Genomic DNA, 24,555 nt, shown 5'->3' with positions numbered 1-24,555 from the left:
AAAGAAAAGGAAAGTCTCTACATTTCTGACCATGGTGTCTCTCTCGTTCACTCACTTCCCCATGACACATGGCTAAGGCAGCGTTCCCCAAGTTCACTCATCCTCCATGCTTACCCCATGTACTGAAACCTCAGTACTCAGTACCCTCCTTGTCTTAGTGACTGGACTGGGGCTGAAGTATAGCTCCCAGTAGTAAAACACTTGTTTGGCATCCATGAGAGCCTTAGTTCAATTCCCGGAACTCAAACACAAAGCAAGCAAACAGAAACCAACTATCGAGGGGGTCTGGAGGGTCTAGAGACTTCAGTCAACAGGCAGATAACATTACCACAGACAGAAACATTTTAAGTCACGAGTCTTTCTGATTTACCATCAGATTTTTTTTTAGTACTGAGGATTAAATTGCAGGCATCAGGCATGCTAGGTAAGTGCTGTATTAGTTTGCTATGCCCTACTCCCTACTGATAGGAATCTTACCTCTTCCCTTAAATTTCCGGTTGCATACACACCTGCACTCCTTATGACTAAACTTCCTTTTTCTACTTTTCAGACTTTCTTTTAATTAAGTAATCATGCTTTAATTCCAGAAATATTCCCAATGGGCCCCTGAGGCCTCTCTGGAGTAACTAACACCAAAAAACTATTAACGATGTTCAGTAGCAGCAGCTGATCCTAGAGAAAGAATACTCATACTTAAAAGATACAAAGTATCTCTCCGTCACACCGGAATTAATGGCATTTTTCTTCTTTATCTCCCGACCCCACATTTTCAGTGTCTAAGTGTCTTGCCTGCATGTATGGCTGTGAAGCACACACCTTCAGTGCCCTCGGAGGCCAGAAGAGGGTATAGGATCTTTTGGGATCAGAGTTTCTTATGGTTCTGAACTACTGTTTGGGTGCTGGAAATTGAACCGGATCCTCTGAAAGAGCAGTCGGTGTTCTTTATTGCTGAGCCACCTCTCCAGCTCCGGGAACTAATGTTTCTTGCAGTAATACTGAGAGGAGTTCTTTGAGAGCCTGACACTAGCTGGTGCTGACAAGGAAAGACCCACACATGCAGTTGGGTTTAATGATGCGTGGGCAGAGGGTGTGCGGTTTCGGGAAAGGGGAGTCTGAGTCCCAATGGAAGCTGGTGCTCTGCTTGTCTGACCTCCGGGATGCAAATTTGAGGTGACCACCGTTTGCATACAGAGCAGGAAACCCAGCCTGATGCAGCTGAGGGTGGGCGGAGGCCAGGGGCAGGCTTGCAGAAGGCTCTCCTGGTCTGTGCAACTCCAGACCCGAGCTGATTCCGGGGTAGGCTTCTTTTCAGGTGGAAGTAAAAGTAACAGGGTCGGGTAGGATAGGCAGAATTCGAAAAGGGGCGGTTTCACACCTATTGCGCCCCCCCCACACACACACAACCACACACCCTCACACCTTAAGTAAAAGGAGGCTGGGGCTAAATTCTTGGTGGTGATAAGGGATGGCCTGAGATGGATAGAGAATCGGGAGCAGTATTTGGGAGGTGCACACCACCCCTTCACTACGTGGAGGAGGACGTCTGAAACTCCACGCTTTTAGAAGAAGGTAGATGAGGCAAACTCCCTCGTCCTTCCCAGACCCGAGGTTTTCTAGATCAAAGAGCGCCAAGCTTAGGAGCCCGGCGTGCGTCCGCAAGGGCAAGGAGGCCCCTTAGCGGCAATCAACGGCTTGGCCCCGCACTTCCTGCCCCGCCCAGGCGGGGTTCGCGGAGGACGAATTTGGCCGGGGGGCGTGGCTAAGGCTGGCGGGCGGCCGCGGGGCGTGGTCAGCACCGCCAATGCGGGCCGGAGGCCTCCGGGCGCCCGCCCCACCCAGTCTCCTTGCTGGCCCCACTGCCCGGAAGGCTGTTGGCTGAGGGCCGCCGGAGTCTGCCCAGCCTTCAGTCTCCCGCCCCGCCCCGCATTCCAGAGGTGGGGGCACGGAGGTTTTTGTGTCTTTTTTTAATTTGTTTATAGAGAGTGTGTGTATATGTTGAGGGAGAGCTCGTGCCATGGTGCGTGTGAGGAGGTCAGAGGACAGCTTGTGGGAGTTCGTTTTCTCTTTCCATCACGTGGGCTCTAGCAATCGAACTCTGAGCGAGTGCCGAGGCGGTCCCTCTTGGCTAACTTCCTCCTGCCCAGCAGGGTTGTGAGAAGTCAAACTGCAGTCACAGGTGTGAGCCATTCACGCACTTCAAGTCCCCTCCCCCAAAAAACACAGAAGACAGAATAGGAGGGGGGGTCTAGCTTTCTCTTTAGTTCTCATCACACTGAGGTGCTCGGTCACAGAGAAGGCACTTAATTGGGAAGGTCATCTGATCCCGGCCAACCATATCCTCCCCCTTCACCAACGCCCTTGGCACTTAGCCCTCACAATCAGGGGAGAGAGCCTAAGGGCTTGAGCTCCAGACTCAGCAGGTATGGGGAGGGGCTTTTAAAAAACACAAGTCAGAGATAGCAGAGACCTGGGAGCTGCCCCCAGCCAGCAGGGGGCCATGAAGGAGGCTGCACAGGGTAAGGGGTATGGAGGGGGAGTTGGCACAGGGGGAGCCAGCTTGGTATGGTTTGGAGACCTCCTGAACCCCACAAGAAGGTTTCCACCTCCTGTTGACACTCTTGAAGGCACGTAAAGTCTGGGGCTTGGGGATGAGGCACCAAGGATGAAGCAGAGACCCCCCCTCCCACTAAGCTGGTGGGACTAGCTCACTGCTGGGCCCTGGAGGTACTCAATAAATGTTTTTTGAATGAATAGAGTAAAAAGGTTGGGGCAGATAAAAGACGGGGTGGGGGGGTCTGGCCCCTCACCCCAGCTTGTTCCATTCAGAAAATAGTCATTTTAAAAGTGTAAAAATCCTTTCCCTCCCTCCCCCAATTTCTGGGCCCAGGGAAGGGTCAAGGGAAGAGTGTCTGTTCCCACCCTTTCCTTTCTCCTTCCCTTAAAAATCTATATACACATATACATATTTATATGGCACCATGGGGGCATCCCGCCAAGCCCCAGGGCTTTGGGAAGATTTGGGGCATAAGTGATAATAAGGAGCAGCCGTCAGCCTAGGACCAGTTGAATGGGGAGTGTTTCTCCCCGAGGAAGGTCCCTAGCTTTTACAAGTGTATTGTAATAGACTTTCTTCCTTTCCCTCCCATGTAGAAGCTGGTGAGGCATCATCATCCCAGGAGGGAGGAGGGGAAGGGGAGAAACTGGGTCCTCTCAGGTCAGCCTAGATCTGGGAAAAGCTGACCAATAAAGAGGATTCTATACAAGGCACTTGGGTGTCCACTGTTCCCAGACTGAGGTGGGGGGGACCAAGGCATGGGGCAGCAAAAACCCTGCCCCTACCCCCAAAGCAGAACTGGGGCTAAGAGTCCCAATTTGGCAGCAGAGAAACACGGCAGCGTGGAGAAGAGAAGATAGAAGTGGGGAGCAGCAGGCAGGCCCCCCCCAGGTCCCCTAAGAAGAGGGAAAGAAATTTGAAGGCACTGACACAGGAGCCCAAGTGCTCACTGTCCTCCATGCAACGTGGCAGGGCAGGAGACACCTCTTCCCCAGGGCCATGACCATGACACAGCCCTCGGGTTTTGTTAACAGCACGGGCAGGTGCCCACAGTCTGCTGGGAAGAGGCGTGGGCCTTGGTGAGGGGCAGGTCCTGGCCCCAAGACACCTCACTAGCTCCCGGGCCTCTGTCTGAGCACTGAGTAGACATCGTCCACGCGGCTGAGTTGCTCAAAGAAGGGTAAGAGATCATGTAGTTCAGTGTCACTCATGTTGTCAAACCACGAGGCCACTGGAACCTGGAGAGACCACAAGAAAGTGAGCAGGGCCGGTGTGCTGGGGCGCCCCCTGTCCAGCCCAATCCCTGCCCATGTTGGCCCGGACTTTTTTTTTTTTTTTTTTTTTGACAGCTTACAGTGTAGATAACCAGCAAGCAGAATGTTCACAAGCTTAAGCTTACAGTGATTCCCTCAGCAGGATCCTAACTGGGACTTACTGCATTCATCCTATCGCATTAACAGGTCACGACAGGCAGCTTTGAAGACTGTCAGATGGGGACCCCAGCCAGAGGTGAGGACCCCCCCCCCCCACACACACTCACACTCAGGCAGAGTGAACTATGTGAGCAGACACAGGTAATAGGACATTTCCAGCTCCTGCTACCACCCCACGTAGGGCTGGGGATCCCGTCACCCATGTGCTCTGGTCCTCTGTCTCAGCCGCTGGGTCTCACGTGTGCTCACCGCATTCTCTGGATGGAAGACGTAGGAGGCGGGGGAGTTGTCTAAGATGAGCACCCGCCGCAGGTCTCGGCCCAGCCTGCTCAGGTCCTTTACGTAGTTTCCCCGATGGAAGACACAGGACTCTCGAAACAGCCTGGCACGGAAGGTTCCCCACTTGTCAAGCAGATCTGCTACAGGGTCTGCATACTGGGGTAGGGGGTAAGTCACCTCAGAGTGAGTAAGGTCCAGGGGTGGGTGGGAGGGTATGGTGGACCCAAACCCCAAGCAAAGGGCTCACCTTGGCAAGGCTGGCGGTGAAGAGCACACACTCAAAGAGCTCGCCCATTCGCTGCAGGAACTCATCCACGTGGGGCCGCTTCAGCACATAGACCTGGGGAACGAGCCAGTGAGGAGGCTGCTGGCCCACGGGCTTAGGGGGTGATCAACAAAAAGGGGACAAGGATGGTGAAGGAGGGAGGACAGTCCAGAGAGGCTGGGCCACAAGCTGCTCCAACCATCCCCCCCCCTTCCTAAAGAGGATCAGAATGTGATTCTGGTGGCCTCACCTCACCTAACGGGAGTCACTCCCTTTCCCACATTAGTTTTATCCAAATGCAGGAGTCCAGGTTAACTCTCTCACCCCAACGCTGCAGGGCACCGGCCCCCGAGCCAAGTAATGGAGAACAGGCTGGCCAGCACCACAACCTATCCTGAATTACTTGAACTGGGTCCCGGGCAGTGGGGGTTAGAGGGGGAAAGATAGCTTCACAAGACAGGACCAGAAGGAGCCCAGTCTGCAGGGCTGGGAGTCTGGGTCCATCTCTGGAATAGCAGGTACTCTTGGGTTCTCACCCTCTTTGAGCTTTGGACATGCCCCATCAATGTTTCATGTAGGGGGGCTCTCTCAGATTGGGGGGAGGTATCTTGGGTGCGGTGCAGATAGCAAACCGCCCACATCCCTCTGACCCTTACCTGGTGAATCACTCCATCAATCTCCACGGGGATGATGAAGTCAGCGTTGTTCACCGGCTGTAAGGAAAGAGTCGCTGGAGCTGGAGGGGAAGGAATCCCGAGGGTGGAAATCCAGCACAGACCTCCCTCCCTGGCTGGGGCAGGCCCCCCCCCTTAAGATACTGTAGGCTGAAGGCTGCTGGGCTGGGCCCACCTTGAAGGAGCTGTGCACCAGGGTCTCGTCCAGGTCGATGACAACGCAGATCTTGTCTGAGTCCTGGGCCTTGGCCTCGGGAAGCAGGTACTGGACTGAGGTGTGCTGTGGGGAGGGGCTGGGCTGGGAGGGGCACCTCCTACACGGGCTTCCCTCCACCACCTCCTCCACAGACTTCTCTCCCCAGATCTCTTAGCTGAGGACCAAACCAGACCTTCCGCCCGCTCCCTGGCTTTGGGTCTTGCAAACTGTGAGCCAGGGGTAAGATATATGAATCCGTCTTCCTCACCTCATAAAGTTCCCACCAAGAAGGGGATATACTCAGATCTCAGGCAAGGTGTAACTCTGGGCTAGGAGGCTGCAGTGGGAGTAGGGAAAGGGCAGGACCTGGTGGGCAAGCATGCTTTCTCTCTGCACATTTTAGGGTCTGCCATTGTGTCAGTGAAGTTCGGCCAAGTCTACTTCCTGCTATGGCTAGGTCCCCGTGCACCTGCAGTTCCCTCCTAATCACCACAAACCTTAGGGATGGCGCCATTTTCCTCCACCAGCAGGGGAGCCCCACTTTGGGCAGGCAGGGGCTCGCCATCATCTCGACAGACGCAGCAGAAGAGGGAGTGGAGGATGCCCCTACTCCGGGGCTTCTGGGAAACTGCTGACTTCTGGTCACCTGAAGCAAGAAGTGAACGTGGGCAACACTGGCCTGCAGGGGCTGCATGCACTCGGGTCTCAGTCCCTAAGCACAAGGACCTGAGCATTCTCCCTCCATCAGGAGACACGCCAGGGTGGCTCTGGCTGGCTGTCCTCCAGAAAAAAACCCTTCCAGGGCCCCCGACAACTCTGCGACTTAAGGAAATCTGATGTGGTTATAAAGCAGCCACTTTAAGGAGTAGGTGGCTTGAGGAGGGGACAGATTTTTCTCACGATTGATTCTCAATCATCTGACCCCACGAGTGGACCTTACCAGAACAGCCCCTGCTCAGGACCGTCAGGGCTCGTGGCCCCATTGTCCACTCCCACTCTCTCCCTCCATTCTGTCTACCCAGTGAGTCCAAAGTCCTCATTGAGCCCGGGCCCAGAGGCCAGTGTCCCGGGGCTGACAGCCCCGCCGGCCCCACCTCCTTCACCCCGCCCCATCTCAACCTTAGACTTACTGAGAGGCAGCGACCTGTCTAATTGACAGACCTAACCCCACCAAGCCTCTTCTCTAATCCTTTCTGCCCCTAGCCCCTCCAAGAGCTAGGACTGAACTGTGGACAAACCCCGAGTGACTTCCCAATCTTAAAATCCACACAGGGGAGAGGGGGTGAGCCTCAGAGGCTCCGCACAGACGGGTGGCGCCCGTTACAGTGGGGGGGGGGGGGGGTGCGAGTGTGCACAGGCCCGACGCCAACCGGCCTAGCCTGTTGCAGCCGAGGTGCTGCGTGCCCAGCTGGACACAAGGCCCCCAAGTCTGTCTTGCAAGGCTTTCTGCCTCCGAGGGTGTCGTCCGCACCTCCACGCGTGACGCCCAAGTTTGTGGGAACCTGGTTATGTGTTGGCGGGAGATCCCTGCAAGACTCCCCAGCCCGCTGTCACCTCGACACCCCTTCCAGACCTCAGCCTGGAGGGGGCGGAGTCTCAGCGGGTGGCCAGGCGGCCGCCTCACCCCCACCTTCTAGTCCCATTGGCGCCAAACTGGGGGAGGGGGCGACGCCCGGGAATCGGCAGCCTACTAGCCCCTCGCATGCCTTCTGCCTCAGTTTCCCTACTAGAAGCATATCCGAGCGCACTAGTGGCGCCAGGCCCCGCCCAGCGCCTCAGACTCTCGCGGAGTTCAAACTCTCTCTGGCCCCACTGGCGGGGGCTCGGGCTGGGCCGAGGCGCGCGCCCGGGACAGTGGCAGCGACTGCGGCGCGGGGACGGGCCCCTAGCCCCGCTCTCCTCTCCCGCCGCCTGCATACCTTTGCCCCGCAGCGGGCTCCGCGCCTCCTCCTTGCTGATCTGAGTAATGACGGCCGAGCTGTCCATGGGGCCCGGCGCGCTCCGCTCCGGCCGGACTCTGGCCCCGGCGCCCGGCCTCCCCCCCGGCTCGGGCCGGAATCGGGGCGCGGGGGGGAGGGGAGGGTGGGAGGGAGGGATCCCCGCGAGCTTCGGAGGGGAGGGGAGCCAGGTTCTCGGGGGGAGGGGGAGGGAGGGGGCGCGGAGGAAACTTTGTTACAACATGGAGTTTCCTCCCCGCGAGGCGGATGCAAACATGGAACCCGGGCGCCGTTTCAAGGCTTCCCCTTAAAAGGGCAACGGCTTCGGCGCGGCTGGGACTCGGCCGCAGCTTTCATCACTTCTGGGGCCCGGCGGGCTGGGAGGCGGGCCGGGTTCCTGCGGAGATCCAGGGGGCGTCGCCTCTCTTCCTGCGGTGTGCTGGCTAGACTGAGCCTCTGCGGCTGCGTGGCAGAGCGGACGGCAGTAACCCGCCGCTGCGGGCCACGGAGCCCCGGGCCAGAGGCCCGCCCCAAGCGCCCGGGTCCGGGAGTGCCCGAGGACTACGCGGCTCCACCTCCGCGCATTCCAAAGTGCTGACATGAGCTGCCTCCGTTTGTTCCACTGGAAAATGAGATGGCGCTAACTTTCTGTAAAATGGGTGTTTAATTAAAAAAAAAAAAAACACGAAATATTGTATGTGTATGGCCTGTAAATATATATGTGCACCACATATTTGCAGTTCACTCTGAGGCCAGAAGAGGGCGTCAGATTCCTCGGGAACTGGAGTTAATGATGGTTGTGGGCCCTAGGAACGGAAATGGGGTCCTTTTAAGAGTAACAAGTGCCCCTGAGCCATCTTTCCAGCCCCTAAAAAATTTAAAGTTTTGTGTGTGTGTGTGTGTGTGAGGAGAAGGATACACATTCTACAAATGGAGATTAGAAGTTCTCTTCGCCACTATTTGGGAGCGGTCAGGTTTGTCAGCAGCACCTTTACCCCCTAAGCCTTTTCACCGCCCCTACAATGGGCCTTTTGTCTAACGTTGTGGCTCTCCGAACCAATTTAAAAAAGCATTCTTTGCTAGCTCCAGTTACGCAAACTCACCAAATTATTGATTTTTATTTCTGTGTATGTGTGTGCCAGCGCCTTCAGAGGCCAGAAGAGGGCGCCATCCCCCGGAGCTGGAGTTACAGGCAGTCGTTGCGTTATGCCCGGTGTGTGTGCTGGCACCCGGACTTGTTCAGGTGAGCTGCAAGAGCAGAAATTTCTCTTGACGGCTGAGCCACCTCTCCAGCCCTAAATTATGTTCGTGACCCATCTATAACGGGGAACACTCGCTGCAGTCTCGAGAACATCTCAGGATGTGAAAATTCCACCTCTGCGTCTACCTTTACCGATTGTCCCGTAGCAAATCTAGTCCTCTTCCCCTGCCAAGCAGCGTTTCTCGGCAGAAGCAAAGCCTCTGCTGGTCAGGGCCATGTATCTTGTACGTGCTGTTCCCTCGGCTTGGAACGTGCCTCCAAGTCCTTGGCAGAGCCAAATCCCATCCAACTAGAAGAAATACCACCTTGTTTAGAGGCCCTCCACCCTCACCCCACCGCCCCTATCTGTGATTATTAGTTCTAGGGCTGGCTGTGTCCCAAGTGCCCAGGGGACGCCTGCGGAGGGAGGGCCCAGCGCCCGCCCTGGAGCGCCTAAGACTGCAACCATTCAGCTTTTAAACACACGAGTCACCGGATCTGTGGTGACACACCCCAGCCGGAGCCTGGATCTGCGTTTGCATACAGACTCTTCTCGCAGGAAGCCCCCCAGTTGCGCCGCAGCTCTAGCTTGCGGTTCGTTTATTTTTATTTTTTATTTTTCCTGTCTTACAAAGTTCTTTTCATTCGCCTTAATTTAAAAAAAAAAACACGAATGCCAAGCCTTGACACGCACGCCACACTTCCTCCCCTGGGCACTGTGGCCGGGTGGGGTGGGGTGGGCGTCCTGTGGCTTCCCAGCAGAGAGCGGGCTGTTCCTTGAGACGCTTGTCTGCGTGCGCAGCAGCTCCGTGCCTCTGACCAGCAGGGAGTGTGGGGCATTGAACCTGACCCCTCCTTCTGCCCTTGGAGAGCCCCAGGGCTGTCCTCCTTACACCCCAAGGTCTTCGCCTCCCTTGTGTTGGTGGCCTGGGTCGCATGCTCTTAATGGCACTCGAGATCTAGCGGACTCCTTGGAAAGATCCCCTTTGCCTTCTTGACCGAAGAGAGGACAGCTTGGGAAAGGGAAGGCGCCAGCCCAGGCCCTTCCACCTTTCTCCGAGCACCTCTTCTTGGCCAGGCCCACCATGGGTGCCTCAGCTTTCTTAGCTGGGCCTGCACTGTTCCCAAAAGGAAATGTGTGACCCGAAGTTGAATGAGCCCCGGCCGGGTCCAACGACTGGGCCAAGCGGCTGGCTGCCTTTAATTCCTGTCGTTCCCTTAACACCCCAACCCCACCCCAACGCTCAGGAACCTGCCATCTAAACTCACGCCAGTCTTCAGAACACGCCCCAAATAAAGCCCTATCACCCCCTTCCAGGCCTTAGCTGGGGCTCCCGTCTGGAGCGAGAGAGCATAGATGGGTTCCCACCTTCTGCCGGAAGCTCGGGGTGACTCTCACCCAGTTCCGGTGCCATACAGGGAGAATCGCACTGCCAGTCCAGAGGGTGGGGGCGGGCTTTTTGCTTCCTAGCAGGGGAGCATGGCTCCAGCAGTTGGTGAGGAGCTTTACCCAAACAATCTATTACGATTATTCTTTCTTTCTTTTAAGATTTATGTATTGTGTGTACAGCATCCTGCCTGCATGTATGCCTACAGGCCAGAAGAGGGCACCAGATCTCATTATAGACGGTTGTGAGCCACCATGTGGTTGCTGGGAATTGAACTCAGGACCTCTGGGGCAGGGACTCTTAACCTCTTGAGTCATCTCTCCAGCCCCCATTATTATTTTTTAGAGTTTTGTTATTTTATGTATATGAGTACACTAGACACACCAGAAGAGGGCATCAGATCCCATTACAGATGGTTGTGAGCCACCATATGGTTGCTGGGAATTGAACTCAGGACCTTTGGGAGAACATTCAGTGCTCTCGACCACTGAGCCATCTCTCCAGCCCCACGATTATTATTTTAATACCCATCCCCAAGAAAAACAACAGTGTGAACTGCTATCCGGGGACTAAGATATCCGAGGACAAAGCAGGATAAATAGAGCAGCCGAGACAAGGGTCCTTCCCGTCAGCACCTCCCCACTTGCGGATGGACAAATGGGAGGCCTGGTAGAAAGCTCTCAGCCTGCTCCTGGGAAGCAGGTATGTGGCAGACATTCCTACCTAGGTCCTATCGAGCTCCTAGGGAAGCCCTAAGCTGGGCCTCTTTCCTTAAAGTTAATTTGAGTTTTGGGGCTGGGATCGTTAGTGTGTAAGATGTTGGAAGAGCAGAGCACTAATGGCCCCCAGCTGGAAATGGCTGGCCTTATCTCTGACCTTGGGCCCTGGTTTAATCCCAGCCCTCAAGAGACAGAGGCAGGCAGATCTCTGAGTTCAAGGCCAGTCCCTTCTGCAAGTTCCAGGACAGCCAGGGCTACACAGAGAAATTCTGTGGTGTGTGCAGGGTGAAAGCATTATTTTTATGTGTCACAATACATGTGTGGAGTTACAGAATCCACCCATGTGGGTCCCAAGGACCGAACTCTGATCCTCAGGAATGGTGACTGATCAGTGATGTGCAGAGCCATCTCTCTGACCCCAAGATTTTTTTTTTAAAGATTTATTTATTTATTATATGTAAGTACGCTGTAGCTATCTTCAGACACACCAGAAGAGGGCATCAGATCTTGTTACAGATGGTTGTGAGCCACCATGTAGATGCTAGAAATTGAACTCAGGACCTCTGGAAGAGCAGTCAGTGCCCTTAACTACTGAGCCATCTCTCCAGCCCCAACTCCAAAATTTTTTATTACTATTATTATTACTAATTTTGAGAGCAAGTCTCACTGTATAGCTTTTGCTGGACTGAAACTTGCTACTTAGACCAAGCCGGCTGGCCTCCAGGGCGCTGATATTAAGGAGTGTGCCACAGTGCTCGGTTAAGATTTACTCATGTGTTAGTGTATGCAGCCAGCATTGAGATTTGGAGGCTTGAAGAGTGTCCTGTTCCTTGGAGCTGGAGCTCCAGGCCGTTTTTAGCTGCCATGTGTCATTCCCTGTCAGAGGTGCTGGGAAGTTCAGTCGCATGGAGGAGCAGAAAGTGCTCGGAGCCACACTTACCTTCTCAGCACTCAGTTCTAACTCCTAAAACTTAACTCTTCACATGATCAGCTTTTCCCTCCTTCTGGGTCCCCCAACCCCATTCCACAGCATCTGAGAACCAAGAAGTTTGACACGCTCACCCGACAGCCCTGTCTTATTTAAGCTTCAAAATCCTGTGCCCGAAACTCAGGGTGCCTTGTGCCGGGCCCCATCCTGCCACAGTTTATTTAGCCCTCCCACCCCCTTCCCTTAAGAGCTCCTCGACAGCTGACATCCTCTTTAATTCAGGACTTTACCTCTCCTCCGCTTCTAACTCAGGGCTCTATCACAAAAAAATAAAAACAAACACAGCACCCAATTAGTGCCAAGTGAATTGCCAGAATGTGCAGCAAGTTTGGGGGGGGCACTTAGGAGAAACCGAAGGGAAATCTGGGAGATGCTTTCTTCGCCAGCCCCCTACCCCTTTATGCTATCTCGGGTCCTATCTTCTCCAGCAGCAAACACCAAGGCGCGGCGAGGTACTGTAGGATCAGGCACCTCTCTGACTGCTATTCAGGTGGCGCCAGCCCTTTCCCTTCGCCGTTCCTTTTGGGCCCCACTCTTTTCGTTGCCCTTTTAAGAAAGAGGAAATTCTTTTCATAAACAAGCGCCCCAATCTGAGCGTCCCGTCCACAGCCGTCCCAGCTGGGTTCCGGGTATTGGGAGTTACTTTCTGACAGCGAACCACCCACAGGCTCAACCCTGGGAAAAGGCTCACTGGACACCCCTTCCTCCGTGCAGCTCTGGACTGTTCTAGGCTAGGGTGCAAGGAACCGGAGTCAGGAGGAGGGACTTAGGGGAGCCTAGAAACTGCCTAGGGAGCGTCTGCAAAGTACTAGGTCTACACTGGGCGAAGGGTGCCGGGACGCTTACTGCGGAGGAGGGGGTTCCCCGCCCACGTCCCTACTCCCTATCTCTACGCAGCGGAGGCTTCTGCGGCCCCAAGAGAAAGCACCCTCCTCTCACCAGAGTTCCGCTTGCCCTTGAAGGACTACAGGGCCTAGGCTCTCGGGAGAGTCCCTGCCCCTAGGGGGAGCTGAGAGAAGAGTGTAGGGAACCCTAATAGTGCAGCGTGGGAGTCCGGTCAGCCCAGTTCCCTGGGGAGATGGCAAATGAATTGGGCCTTGAAGGCACAGACTTTTGGGTTCTTTATGGCCTGGTTCCTGAAAGAGAAGGAACCATTTCTAGGTTTTACTACTTGGAAATAAGTTTCAGGTACAAGAGAGTAGGAGCCATTTGGAGGATTCAGGACTTGACGTTTAGATTTTCCAGCGCTTTGGAACAGAGGAGAGCTACCATTTGGTACATTGGACTATTTCAATTTTTTAAAGTTTCTTCCAGTCCTACCTTCCCTCCCTCCAAGTTTGTCAGGTTGTTTCCTCTCCTCTTCCTCTTCCATCTCCCTTCTTTCTTTTTTACTTCCTTCTTGAGACAGGCTCTCAGGTAGCCCAGGTTGGTCTTGGACTCACTTTATAACAAGATGACCTAGAACTCTTTATCTTCCAAGCGCTGGAGGGAAACAGTGGTGTCGTAGCAGTTCTGTTTGAGGTGGTCTCGGTATTTACTAGCCTGGAACTCTCCTTCCTACTACCTCAGCCTTGCACTATCTTAGGGCAAGGATTCCAAGATTGAACCAAATAAATAGTTTCTGGATATCTTTTAGGAGCTAAGCACCAGACACCGTTTTGTTTAAGTAATTTTATGTATATGGGCGATTTGCCTGCATGTTTGTCTGCGAACCACGGGCACAGAAGTACCAGTGAAGAAGGCCAGAAGAGGGTATTGAATGCCCTGGATCTGGAGTTACAGTCAGTTTAAAGCCACCGCGTGGATGCCGGAAATTGAATCCCTGTCTTCTGAAAGGGCGGCTAGTGTTCTTAACAGCTGAGCCATCCCTCTAGCCCCAGGCATTGCGTTTTTTAAAGTCTCTTGGGTTGTGGTAAGGTGGGTGTGTGCCCTAGCACACTTTACTCTGAGGTCAAGCACTTGTCCAAACTGGAAGCGGGTAATCCAGAAAGCCGGCAGGGGACCTCGGATTGTGCTGCGGTGTCCCTCCGGTTGCCTCTATGCTGGAAGCTTTGGGTCACTGCATTATGCTCGTCATCCAGAACTCTCCACGCCTTCCTGCTCCACGCTGGGGAGCCCGTACAGGAAGTGCTTGTGGGAGCTGTGGGTCAGAAAGGTGGCCCCGTGTGCGATGCAACAGGTCCAGGCCTAGGAAAGGACCACGAGTGTCGGAGAGGCCAGAGCTCTGCAGAAACCCGCAGCGTCTCCCTCTCCTGCCCTCCCTAACCCTTGGCTGACCCCAGTACCAGATAAACAGTAAGGCCCAAGTAAGCGGCGGCGAGCAGAGCCACAAGGCCAAAGTAGGCAGGATGCGGGAGGCTGGGCAGGTAGCTGATTACAAAGTACAGGTTGATGGCACAGACCAGTGCCATGATGCAGGAAGTGATGGCTTTGCTCAACCTGGGGAAGGGATGGATGCTCGGGCCTGGCTGTTTCCAGCTGGACCATCTATCTGGATGGTCTCCCCACCGACCCCCACCCTCCGGACCTCCAGCTAGCTCCGCACTAGCAGGAAGCCGGACACCTTCTCTGACCTGTGTGGTCTAGAGCGGACAGACCCCGTTAGCCACTTGGGGGCTCTTCAGGCTCCGTTTACTGACAGGACTTGGCAAGAAACGTGCTGAAGGTAAGGTCCTAGAAACAGCCCCCACCAAATCCTGGTCCCCATACCTAGTAGCTTTGTGACAGTGGGCAAGTCCTTTAAGGTCTTGGGGCCTTGGTTTTGTGGGAAGGTGGAGGTAACAGTTCTGAGACTAGAAAGTGATGCGGAGGAGGTTTGGGAAAGGAGGACTCACCCGCCATTGGCAAACTCCTGCATGACAGCTGGCATGCTGGTGAAAGTCAAAATTGGCAGCACAGCGAAGGGCAGCTGTGGAGAGTGGGGGAAACTGAGGCTGAGAGACCCTGCTTTGGTACAGCAGGGAGTGGGAGTCCGGCCTCTCCTCTGGCTGGGAGCCTTTAGAGATGTTCCCTAAGAGCCCTGAGCAGTATTCTGTATGCAGGGCTCTCAGACTGCTGGAATTTGAATGCCAGCTCAGCCTTCCACCAACCAACCCAATGCATTGCTTTTGGACAGTGGGGACTCTCGCTTTTTAGTGGGGCTGTAGAATCCTGTGAGGGTTTAGAGCAAAACCTGTAGGACTCGGGAGGGGGCGCTGCTGTGCTCCTTATTATCTAGACCATGGGGGTCTCACCAGTAGACTCTGCAGAACATTGAGTAGATCGTTGAGGCCGGACAGGTCCCTCAGGTCGCGGAAGACAGCCACCAGCACAGTGGGCAGGATGGCGCAAGAGCGAGTGAGAAGGACGCGTGCGAAGCGAGACCACCGCAGCTTAAGGAAACCCTGGGTGGGACCAAGCGCCCTGGTGGGGCTACGTGGCCTCAGTTGCCTCAGACACCCACTCCCAACCCCTCCCCCATCCACGCGCACGCATCTTTTTGTCTTGGAAATGGGGACAGCTCTGACTCTTGTTGGTGGGAGAAAGAATGAATGGGTGAGGTAGGACTCCCTAATTGGTTGCTGAATATGAAACAGCTTTGGGGGATTCTGTCTGTCATCTCTTACCCATCTGCAACTCAGAGAGACAGCTCATCTGCTGTCCTTGGGCCCTCGATACAAACCTCCATCACGAACTGTCCTGCATAGGTGCCTGTCATAGTAGAACTCTGCCCCGCTGCCAGGAGACCGACTGCCCAGATGTAGAGGGCCGCAGGGCCAAAGAGACAGCCTAGGATCACACCCTAGACGGAAGGGGCGTGGTCAGACAGAGGCCCCGCCCAATAGAGGCCCCACTCCAGACAAGGCGTGACCAAACATTGGGTCTGAGTGGCACTTACTCCTTGATAAATATCCACTGACACTGTGTTATTGTCCCTGGGGAAGATCTTAGCATAGTCGTGGAGGCTGCTGTTGGCACAGATGTTGAACTACAGGCAGGAAGTCAGTAAGGGGGAGGTGGGAAAACACAAGCTCACTTTTGGAAACTCAGGACCCCAGCCAGGCCCCAACCCGAGTTAAAAACCTGAGATCCAGCCCTGGTTAATGTTGGTCATGCATGCCTTTAATCCTAGCACTTGGGAGGCAGAGGCAGGCAGAGCTCTGTAAATTCGAAGCTAGCCTGGTCTAAAGAGCGAGTTCCAGGACAGCTCAGGCTACACAGAGAAACCCTGGTCTTAAAACAAAAGACAAAAAAACCCAAAAAAACAAAACAAAAAGGAAACCGGAGGCCCTGCAGGCTAAACCTGTCCAGACACACTTTGCTGATAATGGTTTGGGTTTTGATTTTGTTTTTTGGTTGTTGTTGTTTTTTTTTTCTTTTTCTTTTTCTTTTTCTTTGAGATAAAGTGTCTGTATGTAGCCCTGTCTGTCTTGGAACTCCCTATGTAGATTAGGCTAACCTTGAACTCACAAAGATCTGTCTTCTTTTGCCTACTGAGTGCTAGGATTTCTCTTACTGTGAATCTGTTGTTAAGATTTAGGGGCTTGGGGCTACATTCCACAGCTCCCCCCTCATCCAAGAGACCTGCAGTCACTCGAACTTGAAAACAGGCTTCCCCTGTGTGGTGGTGGAGCACACCTTTAAAGCCAGTACTTGGGAGGCTGAGGCAGGAGGATCTTAGTGAGTTTGAGGCCAGCCTTGGACAGCTAGGGCTACACAAAGAAACACCCACTTGAAAAACAAAGAAAGGGGACTGGAAAGATGTCTCAGTGGTTAAGAGCACTGACTGCTCTTCCAGAGGTCCTGGGTTCAATTCCCAACAACCACATGGTGGCTCATAACCATCTGTAATGGGATCTGATGCCCTCTTCTGGTGTGTCTGAAGACAGCTACAGTGTACTCATGTACATTAAGTGAATAAATCTTTAAAGAAAAAGAAAAACAAAGAAAGGAAAGAAGGAAGGAAGAAAAACTAGGCTTTAAAACCCCCATGCTAAGTGGTGGCGTGACACCCAAGAACGGATGAACCCTTAACACACAAGACGTATAGCAAGGACTTCCAAGTGCAGTGGTTAGCGACTCCCAGTCCCCTCAGGTACCCCACCGATCAGCTCCTGCCTCCAGAGGGAACAGAAGTGTCAGGGTCCCTCAGGGATCCCAGCCCTAGTTTCTGTCATTCTGCGTCACCTGCACCTCTTCCCTGCACTGTTCTAGCTCTGAACGTCCCTGAGCTCTCTCTGGGTGGGCTGCCTTCCTGTTCCTTCATGTCTTCCCTGTGTTCACTACATACAAGAGCAAAGGTTTAGGGCTCTCTCCCTTTACCCTGGGGCATCTCAGGTGATGCCTGGCCTGGTACCAAAGCAACATCTCAAGCTAAGCAGGACTTCAAAGTGATTGACACCTGTCATCTGGGAGTTGAGACATCAGAAGACTCTGCTCAGAGTCCAGCAGAGACTCCGGAGGATGTGGCCCCGTGACCTGGAGTCCCTGAAAGAGCTGGTGGGCACGAGGGGTGGGTATGTGTGGCTCACCGCTTCCTCGTTGGTTTGCTGGTAGAAGGCCTGACCAAAAACAGCCATGACAAAGAGGTTGATGATGAAGGACACAGACAGGGCGATGCTGGCCTCAATCAGGAAGTACATGTTGGCTTCTCGAACGTCCCCCCGACGGGCTCTGTCTACCTCTCTAGACTAGTAAGATCAGAAGTGAAAGGAAGGACCAAAGTCCCTCAGAGCTCCCTAGTGTCCCCTACCCCCACATGCATACTTCTGTCTTCTCTGAGTCACAGTTCCGGGATGTCCCCTATGTGGTAGTCTGGTTCAGGTCCTGGTCAGCTGCCTCCTGCCCTTACCTCTGTCCTTGCCAGAGGTCTGAACCACAGTGACCAATTATGTGAAGGAAGGAAGACCCGAGTTTTGCGGCCCCTCTCTAACTCAGCCCTGGTACCCACTGCTCCCCCCTTCATCCAACATGCTTTGTCGTCAAACATGTCTGGTTCGTTTCCACCACAGGACCTTTGCATTTGCCATTCTCCCTGTCTGCCATACCACCCTTTAATCTATCCACTAGTTGCTCCTTTCACCATCCACAGTTCCCTTCTTTATTTATTTTGTCCTTGTCTTTGTCCCCTACACGAGGATGCAGATGCTTCTAGGCCTTGCCTGGTTTTTGTTGATTTGCCTCAGACCTGTTACTAAAGGCAGGCTGAACCAAGAGCGAGTCCATTCTTAACTAAGACCCTCAAGGAAGGCATCTGAGGCCCGAGTCCAGGCTCAGAAATGGGCTCCTCCCCCGTTGCTCCCTCCCCTTTGCTCACCTTGACCAAGGCTGAGTGCAGGTAGATGTTATGCGGCATAATGATGGCGCCGACAATGCCCACTGCCTGCAGCAGCTCGGGCTGCCCACAGCCCGGGCAGGAGGGCAGGAACAGGCCTTTAAGAAGTGCTCCCTGGGATGGGCGAGCCACCACGTACTGTTGGAAGGAACTTGGTCAGCCCGAGAGAGAAAACCATCCTTTCCCCTCTGCCCCATCGCTGAAGGCAGGTAAGACTTTCCCTAGACCCCCGGGGCTACCCTGGAAGGGAAGGGAGTGATCTTGAGGGAAGGGGTATAACTGATATCCCACCTCATAACCGAAGGTCAAAGCCATTATGGTAATGAGGAGCCCAAAGAAAGCTTCGAGCTTGCGCAAACCTGGGGGCACAGTGAAGGAAGATTAAAAAAGAAAAAAACCCTGTCACATAAACACTTGAGAGTGGCTGTTGTGAGCACTTTGTCCTGGGCACTGGGCCAAGGGCTTAGCATATATTTTTTTTTCCTCATTGAAACTTCACCACAGCCCTGTGATGCCTGGATGTTCTGTCCCATGTTGCAGAAAATGAAAACAGAAACCAGAGTGAGTTGCTCAAGCCATTCAGATGGAACAAGGGGGAGCCACAGCCCTGGGAGGAGCCAAGGCTCCATGAGGGACAGCCCTGCCCGCTCTCATCTCTTCAGAAGAGGGGCTTTCTCTCACCATAGTTATCCAAGAAGAGGAAGAAGAAGGTGTCCACAATGGTGATCAGTACGCCGCCCCACAGGGGGATGCTGAAACCAAGTAAACCAGATCAGCCCAGCCTGGTCCAGATCTGGAGTTTCTACCCTCAGTGAGGGGTAGGACAGCTGAGGATAGGGGCAGTATGGGGTGTGTCACTGTGTCAAGCATGCATAGACACCCAGGAAGGGCAAAGCCAGATAGGGGACCAGGTGTGGTACAGATTCCCAGCCTGTGTGTTGTGTGATTCACAGTCACCTTACATCCCACCAGCTCTACTGGAAATGGGGTGATAACATAGACGGGGAGGGGGGGAGGGGGCTTGGCCTGGGAAGGAGACAGTGGCTCCCTGCAGCCTGGCATTGAGGTGGGCTTCCTAGCAGGATACCGTCCAGCAGAGAGCAGATTGAAGGAGATAGCCGTCCCAATGACTTCCTGCATGTCTGAGCCCACAATGGCCAGCTCGATGGTCAGCCAGAGGAGGGTGCGGGGCACCTATGGGGAAGAGATGTTGCTTCCTTTAAAGGCTTGCTTCCCTTGCCTGTACCTTCTCTGCCCTGTGCTGAGAGGCTGCGAGTGTGTCTACAGATGCCAGCTGCTTTTATAAGACAGGATTGCCAGGCCCCTTGAGGGCACACGCCTTTAATCCCAGCACTCTGGAGGCAGAGGCAACTGGATCTCTGTGAGTTCCAGGCCAGTTTGGTCTACAGAGTGAGTTCTAGGACAGCCAGGGTTACACAGAGAAACCCCATCTTTGTCTTGAAAAAAAAAAAAAAAAAAAAAAAACCAAAACCAAAACCAAAAAAGAAAAAAGACACGCTTAAAGGAGCTTGCTCTGGCAGTTTCCGGTCTTGAAGGGACTTGTGTGTCGGAACCTTGGTCCTTGAGTTGAGATGCGCCCGAACCCTTTAGAGCAGAGGACAAAGCTGATGACGCTGGCCTAACAGCCCTGAAGCTAAGGCAAGAAGAGAAACAAGTTCAAGGATAGCCTGGTGCAGCCTGGTGAGACTCTGTCTCAAACAAAAAGTAGAGAGAAGTCAGAGGACTCAGTGTGGTAATGCTTGCCTGGCAGGGATGAGGCCAACCCCATGCACCCCTCCCCCATGCCAAATAAAGCTAAGCGGAGATGGGCTCCTTGAATCTGTAGAGATGTGTTTCAGCTCAGACCTTGTGCATGCCGGCACATGCTCTGCCATTGTGTTACACCCTCAGTTCTCTCTCTCTCTCTCTCTCTCCAGGGTCTCTTTAAGTAGCCCTGACTGTCCAGGCTGGCCTCAAATTTCTGGAGAGCCACATGCCTCTGCCTCCCAAGTGCTGGGATTAAACTATTATCAAGCCCAGCTCTTTAACTTTTTTTTTTTTAAATAAACTAAATGTTTTGCCAGACATGATGGTGTACAGCTTTAAACTCAGTACTCTGGAGGCAGAGGCATGTGGGTCTCTCTGAGTTCCAGGCTACACAGTGAGACTCTGCCTCTAAATAAACAACGATGTAAAATAAAATAGCCTGGCGGAAGTGGTGCAGGCCTTTAATCCCAGCACACAGGAGGCAGAGGCAGGTGGATCTGTGAGTTTGAGGTCAGCCTGGTCTACAGGGTTTCAGGACAGGACTATACAGAGAAACCCTGTTTTAAAAAATAAAAAGATTAGATAGATAGATAGATAGATAGATAGATAGATAGATAGATAGATAGATAGATAATAAACTAAACTACTTAGCTTCATGGACTTTCAGTAACAGACACAAACTAACTCAGATAGCGGTGGAGAGAAACCAGGCCTGCTCTTAGGCATTCTTGGTAGTAACATCGAAGAGGACCTGTAGATTGCTGTCTGTAAGCAGGTGAGGGCAGGTGAAAGACAAGGCTAGAGACTGTGATTGGACAGTAGAATAGGAGGGTGGGCTGAGAGTTTTTGAGGAGGGATGGAGGGGGGGATTGAGGAGGGGTGAGGAGAGAGGAGGGAGGAAGAAAGATGGAGGAAGACAAAGAGATCCAGATCTTTAAATATCCACAGGTAGCTATGAATAACGTATAAGGGATGGATAATTACAGGACAGGTTGTCTTATCTAGGTGGGCAGTTTCCATCAATATCAATTGGCTCTGAGTTTACTGTGTGGACGTTTTTGTGGAGTGAGAATTTACTGATATAAATCTGACTGATAAATTACAAGCCTCTAGAGTTTTGATTTTACCTGGTTACTGGGATTAGCAACAGCTAACCACAGGGGACGGATGGCTGGAAATGTGAGCAGAATCTACAGCAAGAGAGTCATGAGATGGGCAGTCTATACTGGGGCTAGCCGTGGAGACAGTGAGACCGCTGGGGCTGGAGAGTAGCCGGTTATATCGTGGGATGGTGCATTTTTTAGAATTTAACGCAACAAGGACCCTAAGCTCCAGCCCCTCTCATGGTTAGTTAAGCAGTTGCTGAAAGCTTCTAGAAGCAAATAGCTGCTTTGGGGTTCCTATGGTGTTCGGGCATCAGCTTTTGTGACACCTTTTGCCCTGGGACCTATAGCCCTTCTGACTTCTGAAAGGGTTAAATCGAATTAAGTCCCTTTGAAAGGGGCTGGAGATATAGTTTGGCTTAGCTTGCTCATCCAGCATGCAGGAACCCCTGGATTGAATCTCCAATCTCGTAAAAAACAACAAAACAAAACAAAACAAAACCCAAGAAAGTGAGCTCATAAGATAAAAAAAAAAATCCCTTTGAAATATACCATGGTGTAATTTGAGTGGTCTTGAGTGACCCAGTCACTGACCCTGGGCTATGGGACTTTGTCTGTGTGCTACAAATTTAGCCTGTTTTTTTTTTTTGGGGGGGGGTTGTTTGTTTGTTTGTTTGTTTTTCTGCCAGCCAGACTTGTAAAGCCTAGGAGCTGATGGTGTATTTATTTTATTATGGAAGCTATCAAGAGCTGCTCAGGGTTTGAGAACTCAGGTGCTTTCTGTCCACGACCTCTCTGCCCATTCCCAGCTCACCTTAGGGTAGTAGAGATGGCAGACTTCACCCAAGTCCTTGCCTGTCACCACGCCCAGCCGGGCAGCTAGCCGTTGGCAGAGCAAGCCTAGGACAGTGGCCCAGAGCAGTACCCAGAGCAGCTGTGAGGAAAGAGGAGAGCCTCAGCCAGAACAGCCTCTCTCAGACAAGGGGTGGGTAGGAAGACTACCCCTACATCCTCCTTTCTGGAGGGGCTTCCCCAAGGACCTTTTCCTGCCCCACATGAACTGAATCCTTATCCTCAGGACCACCACCCACCCGTGCAGCCTGCTCTGGAGAGTTTCGGTCTTCACGGTCTTAGCTAGGACACCACCCTCCCCACAAAGTCATCATGGAGGCCCAGACTCAGTACTTTGAATCCAGCTACAGCACCAGCTTGAAGGTCCGACTCAATGTTCCCCGGGTCAAGGAAAGCGATGCTCATGAGGAAACCAGGCCCTGTGAATGCCCACAGCTTCCTCAGGCTGAATGTACCCTGGGGGGTGTAAGCAGATAAGTCTTGTTTGCTACTGGGTTGCCTTTGACCTCAGCTAAAAACTCAGAAGGGCTCTCAGTCAGGTTGGCCAGCCCTGTTCTCCATCACCCACCCAGTGCAACCGCTGTCCCTACCATGAGGGACCAGTGACATTTGCTGAGTCACTATGGCTCTGCTTTCTGGATGGGCCGTGTTCAGCGGCAGCCTCTGCAGCTGACCAGCACGTGACCTGTCTGCCTCTTTCAGGCTTGTCAGAGTCCCAAGAAAGGGAACTTGTAGTTAAACCTTCCCGTTCCAGCTCTTCCCTCCCCGGACCTTTCCCATTCCTCAGGCTCTTCTCTCTGGGGACCACTGAGGTCTCAGTCACCCAACTCTATTTTTGTGTTTGGAATCTGCCTAGCAATCTGCTTAGATTGTGGCAATGGGGACCGACCCAGAGGGGGCTCAGCGATTAAAGGCACCAAACTTGGAACCCACACAGTAGAAGTGGACTGGCTCACAAGTTGTCCTCTGACCTCCACGTGCATGTTATATAATGGACACATCCCAGAACCAGGTTGATGCTTCTCTATCTCTGTGTACGTGCCTAGGTGCTTCCTTCTTCTAATGCCAAAATAGTCTCCAAGCTCTTTTCCCCCATGGAAAAGCTGAGGTCTTCTTGAGAACCATTTAATCGGTTTTTTTTTTTCCCCAAATAACTAAGAGAGCAGCTCCTTTAATCACTGCCATGGTCACAGAAGATGTCCCCTCCCCAGCCTGCAAGATCTTGGAGGATCTGGTAGGACCCAGGGTGCGGTGAGGATATTTCTAACATTCCTACCTTTTCTGTCCTGGGGATGGGAATCTTCTCACTCAAGTAGGTCTCCTGGGAAGGCACTGGCTGAGATGCTGGACCAGGCAGGCTGGAAATGGAGCCATAACTGGGCCTGCTCAGCCTCTGGGGGCTCTTGTCACCTGTCGGGGACCCCAGGATGCTAGGTGGGTGTATGCTTCTTTCAAGAGCCTTGGATTCCAGCTACCTGCTTCCTCCCACGACCTCCACTCCCCTCAACTGGCTGGTCCACCTATGCATCAAGTGGAGGTTTCCAGAATCACTTCCCTCCCAGTGAGCACCGTACTTCTCCAATCCAAATCTCTTGAGTCAGGAGGTTTGTGAGACAGGAGGCCCAGAGAAGGGTAAGCCAAGCCCCCACCTCAACCCCTCCCTCAGCTGCTCGGCCTCTTCCTTCAGCTATAATCCACAGAAGTGCCTGACTCCAGTGTGTCTGGCAGCCCAGAGACCCCACAGAGACTATAAGTCTTCCTTGCCACCTCAAATCACCCCCTCTTAAATCACATTAGGTCCCTGGAGGCCACCACTCACGAATCATGAGGACGCGGGTGGCAGGCTACTCTGTGTGTGATCACCAGGCCAGGCCTGGCAGCTTCTCAATCTGTTCCCTTCTGTGGGTGCTGGTAAGAGTGAGTAAGAGTGGGGAACCCACGCCCTTCCCATCCTTGCTGGACTTCATCTCCACATCATCAAGGGCATGCTCACAATTTCACACACTTGCTGTTTCGAAACACTCAGCAAAGGCAGAAGTGGCCAGTTGTGGCGGAAGGGGCTGGTAACCCATGGCTTTGACCCTCGTTCCTCTCCTGGATACCTTGTGTTCCATATCAACTCTGGCTTCATTCCAGATACTCCAGGTTCTTTGCTTCCAAAATTACCTCTGATTTCAGGTACTTCCTGCCATTTGGGTATTGATGTTTAACATCTCATGGCAGCTTCACACACACACACACACACACACACACACACATGCTCATACAGAGACCCATACCCTGTCAGATCTTTCATCTCTAATGGGAGTTCAAGGGGCATTGGTTGACCTAAGGGGAAGGTGGAAGGGAGGTAAAAAATCCTTCTGTCCTATGGACCTCTGAGGGTCTCAGAGAGTCATGGATGAATTCTGTGTTCACATCACAGAATGAACTCCTGGGAATTTACCCCAGAGAAATTAAACATATCTCCAAACAAAAACCTCCATGTGATGTTTACAGCAATATTATTTGTAATAACCAGAAGCTGGCATTATCTGAGCTGTCAATCAACAGGTAAGTGAATCACTACTTGGCAATAAGAGTATTAATACATGTAACAGGAAATTAAACTGTAAAGTTCGTTGTATGCCTGGCCTGCAGACTGAACATGAGCAACTGTAAGTCTGGGGCTGATGGGTGTGTGTGTGTGTGTGTGTGTGTGTGTGTGTGTGTGATAAATGCATGTGATGGCTGCACCATCGCACAGTCATACAGAGTCCAGAACATGACATCAAGTGTCCTCCCCTGTCACTCTCTTGTCTCCTACCTGGAGACCAGGTGTCTCACTGAAGCAGGAGTTAGCCATTT

At 53.0% G+C, this 24,555-nt stretch overlaps 2 protein-coding genes across 4 annotated transcripts; both read right to left on the bottom strand.

Moving 5' to 3' along the window:
• Positions 1–2,232: 2,232 nt before the first annotated feature.
• On the bottom strand, positions 2,233–7,885 carry CTDSP1 (CTD small phosphatase 1). Of its 3 annotated transcripts, none has more exons than XM_080933415.1 (7): positions 7,321–7,885; positions 5,899–6,047; positions 5,381–5,485; positions 5,188–5,244; positions 4,514–4,645; positions 4,237–4,369; positions 2,233–3,792 (listed from the first exon to the last, which is right to left on the bottom strand). In XM_080933415.1, exons 1-7 carry the CDS (start codon positions 7,385–7,387, stop codon positions 3,770–3,772), a joined length of 666 nt encoding a protein of 221 aa, XP_080789541.1. In that variant the 5' UTR covers positions 7,388–7,885; the 3' UTR covers positions 2,233–3,769. The 3 variants fall into 3 exon arrangements, with proteins under 3 accessions (XP_080789541.1, XP_080789539.1, XP_080789540.1); XM_080933413.1 differs by having other exon boundaries at positions 4,237–4,422; positions 7,321–7,878; XM_080933414.1 differs by having other exon boundaries at positions 4,237–4,422; positions 4,514–4,606; positions 7,321–7,863.
• A 5,477-nt stretch (positions 7,886–13,362) lies between these two features.
• Positions 13,363–23,116, bottom strand: SLC11A1 (solute carrier family 11 member 1). Its single transcript, XM_080932676.1, has 14 exons — positions 22,985–23,116; positions 22,042–22,164; positions 21,671–21,790; positions 19,074–19,180; positions 18,668–18,738; positions 18,278–18,345; positions 17,969–18,124; positions 17,184–17,342; positions 15,551–15,640; positions 15,335–15,454; positions 14,907–15,056; positions 14,508–14,581; positions 13,959–14,112; positions 13,363–13,860 (listed from the first exon to the last, which is right to left on the bottom strand). The coding sequence occupies exons 2-14, from the start codon at positions 22,111–22,113 to the stop codon at positions 13,747–13,749; spliced, it is 1,455 nt and encodes a 484-aa protein (XP_080788802.1). The 5' UTR covers positions 22,114–22,164; positions 22,985–23,116; the 3' UTR covers positions 13,363–13,746.
• Between the last annotated feature and the right edge of the window lie 1,439 nt (positions 23,117–24,555).

The sequence above is a fragment of the Micromys minutus genome (genome assembly GCF_963924665.1).
Source record: "Micromys minutus genome assembly, chromosome: 19".
NCBI classification, from domain to species: domain Eukaryota; kingdom Metazoa; phylum Chordata; class Mammalia; order Rodentia; family Muridae; genus Micromys; species Micromys minutus.
The sequence above is the reverse complement of the archived record's forward strand: the minus strand, read 5'-3'. Positions and strand labels throughout refer to the sequence as shown.

Coding starts and splice junctions, on each gene's coding strand:
- CTDSP1 (XM_080933413.1), bottom strand. CDS start 7,387: ATGGACAGCTCGGCCGTCATTACTCAGATCAGCAAGGAGGAGGCGCGG. Junction 5,486..5,898: donor AAAATGGCGCCATCCCTAAG/GTTTGTGGTGAT, acceptor CCCTCCCCACAG/CACACCTCAGTCCAGTACCT. Junction 4,423..4,513: donor TCACCGCCAGCCTTGCCAAG/GTGAGCCCTTTG, acceptor CCCCTACCCCAG/TATGCAGACCCTGTAGCAGA.
- SLC11A1 (XM_080932676.1), bottom strand. CDS start 22,113: ATGAGCATCGCTTTCCTTGACCCGGGGAACATTGAGTCGGACCTTCAA. Junction 14,113..14,507: donor CAGGAGTTTGCCAATGGCGG/GTGAGTCCTCCT, acceptor TCCCTTCCCCAG/GTTGAGCAAAGCCATCACTT. Junction 13,861..13,958: donor TGGGCCTTACTGTTTATCTG/GTACTGGGGTCA, acceptor GTCCTTTCCTAG/GCCTGGACCTGTTGCATCGC.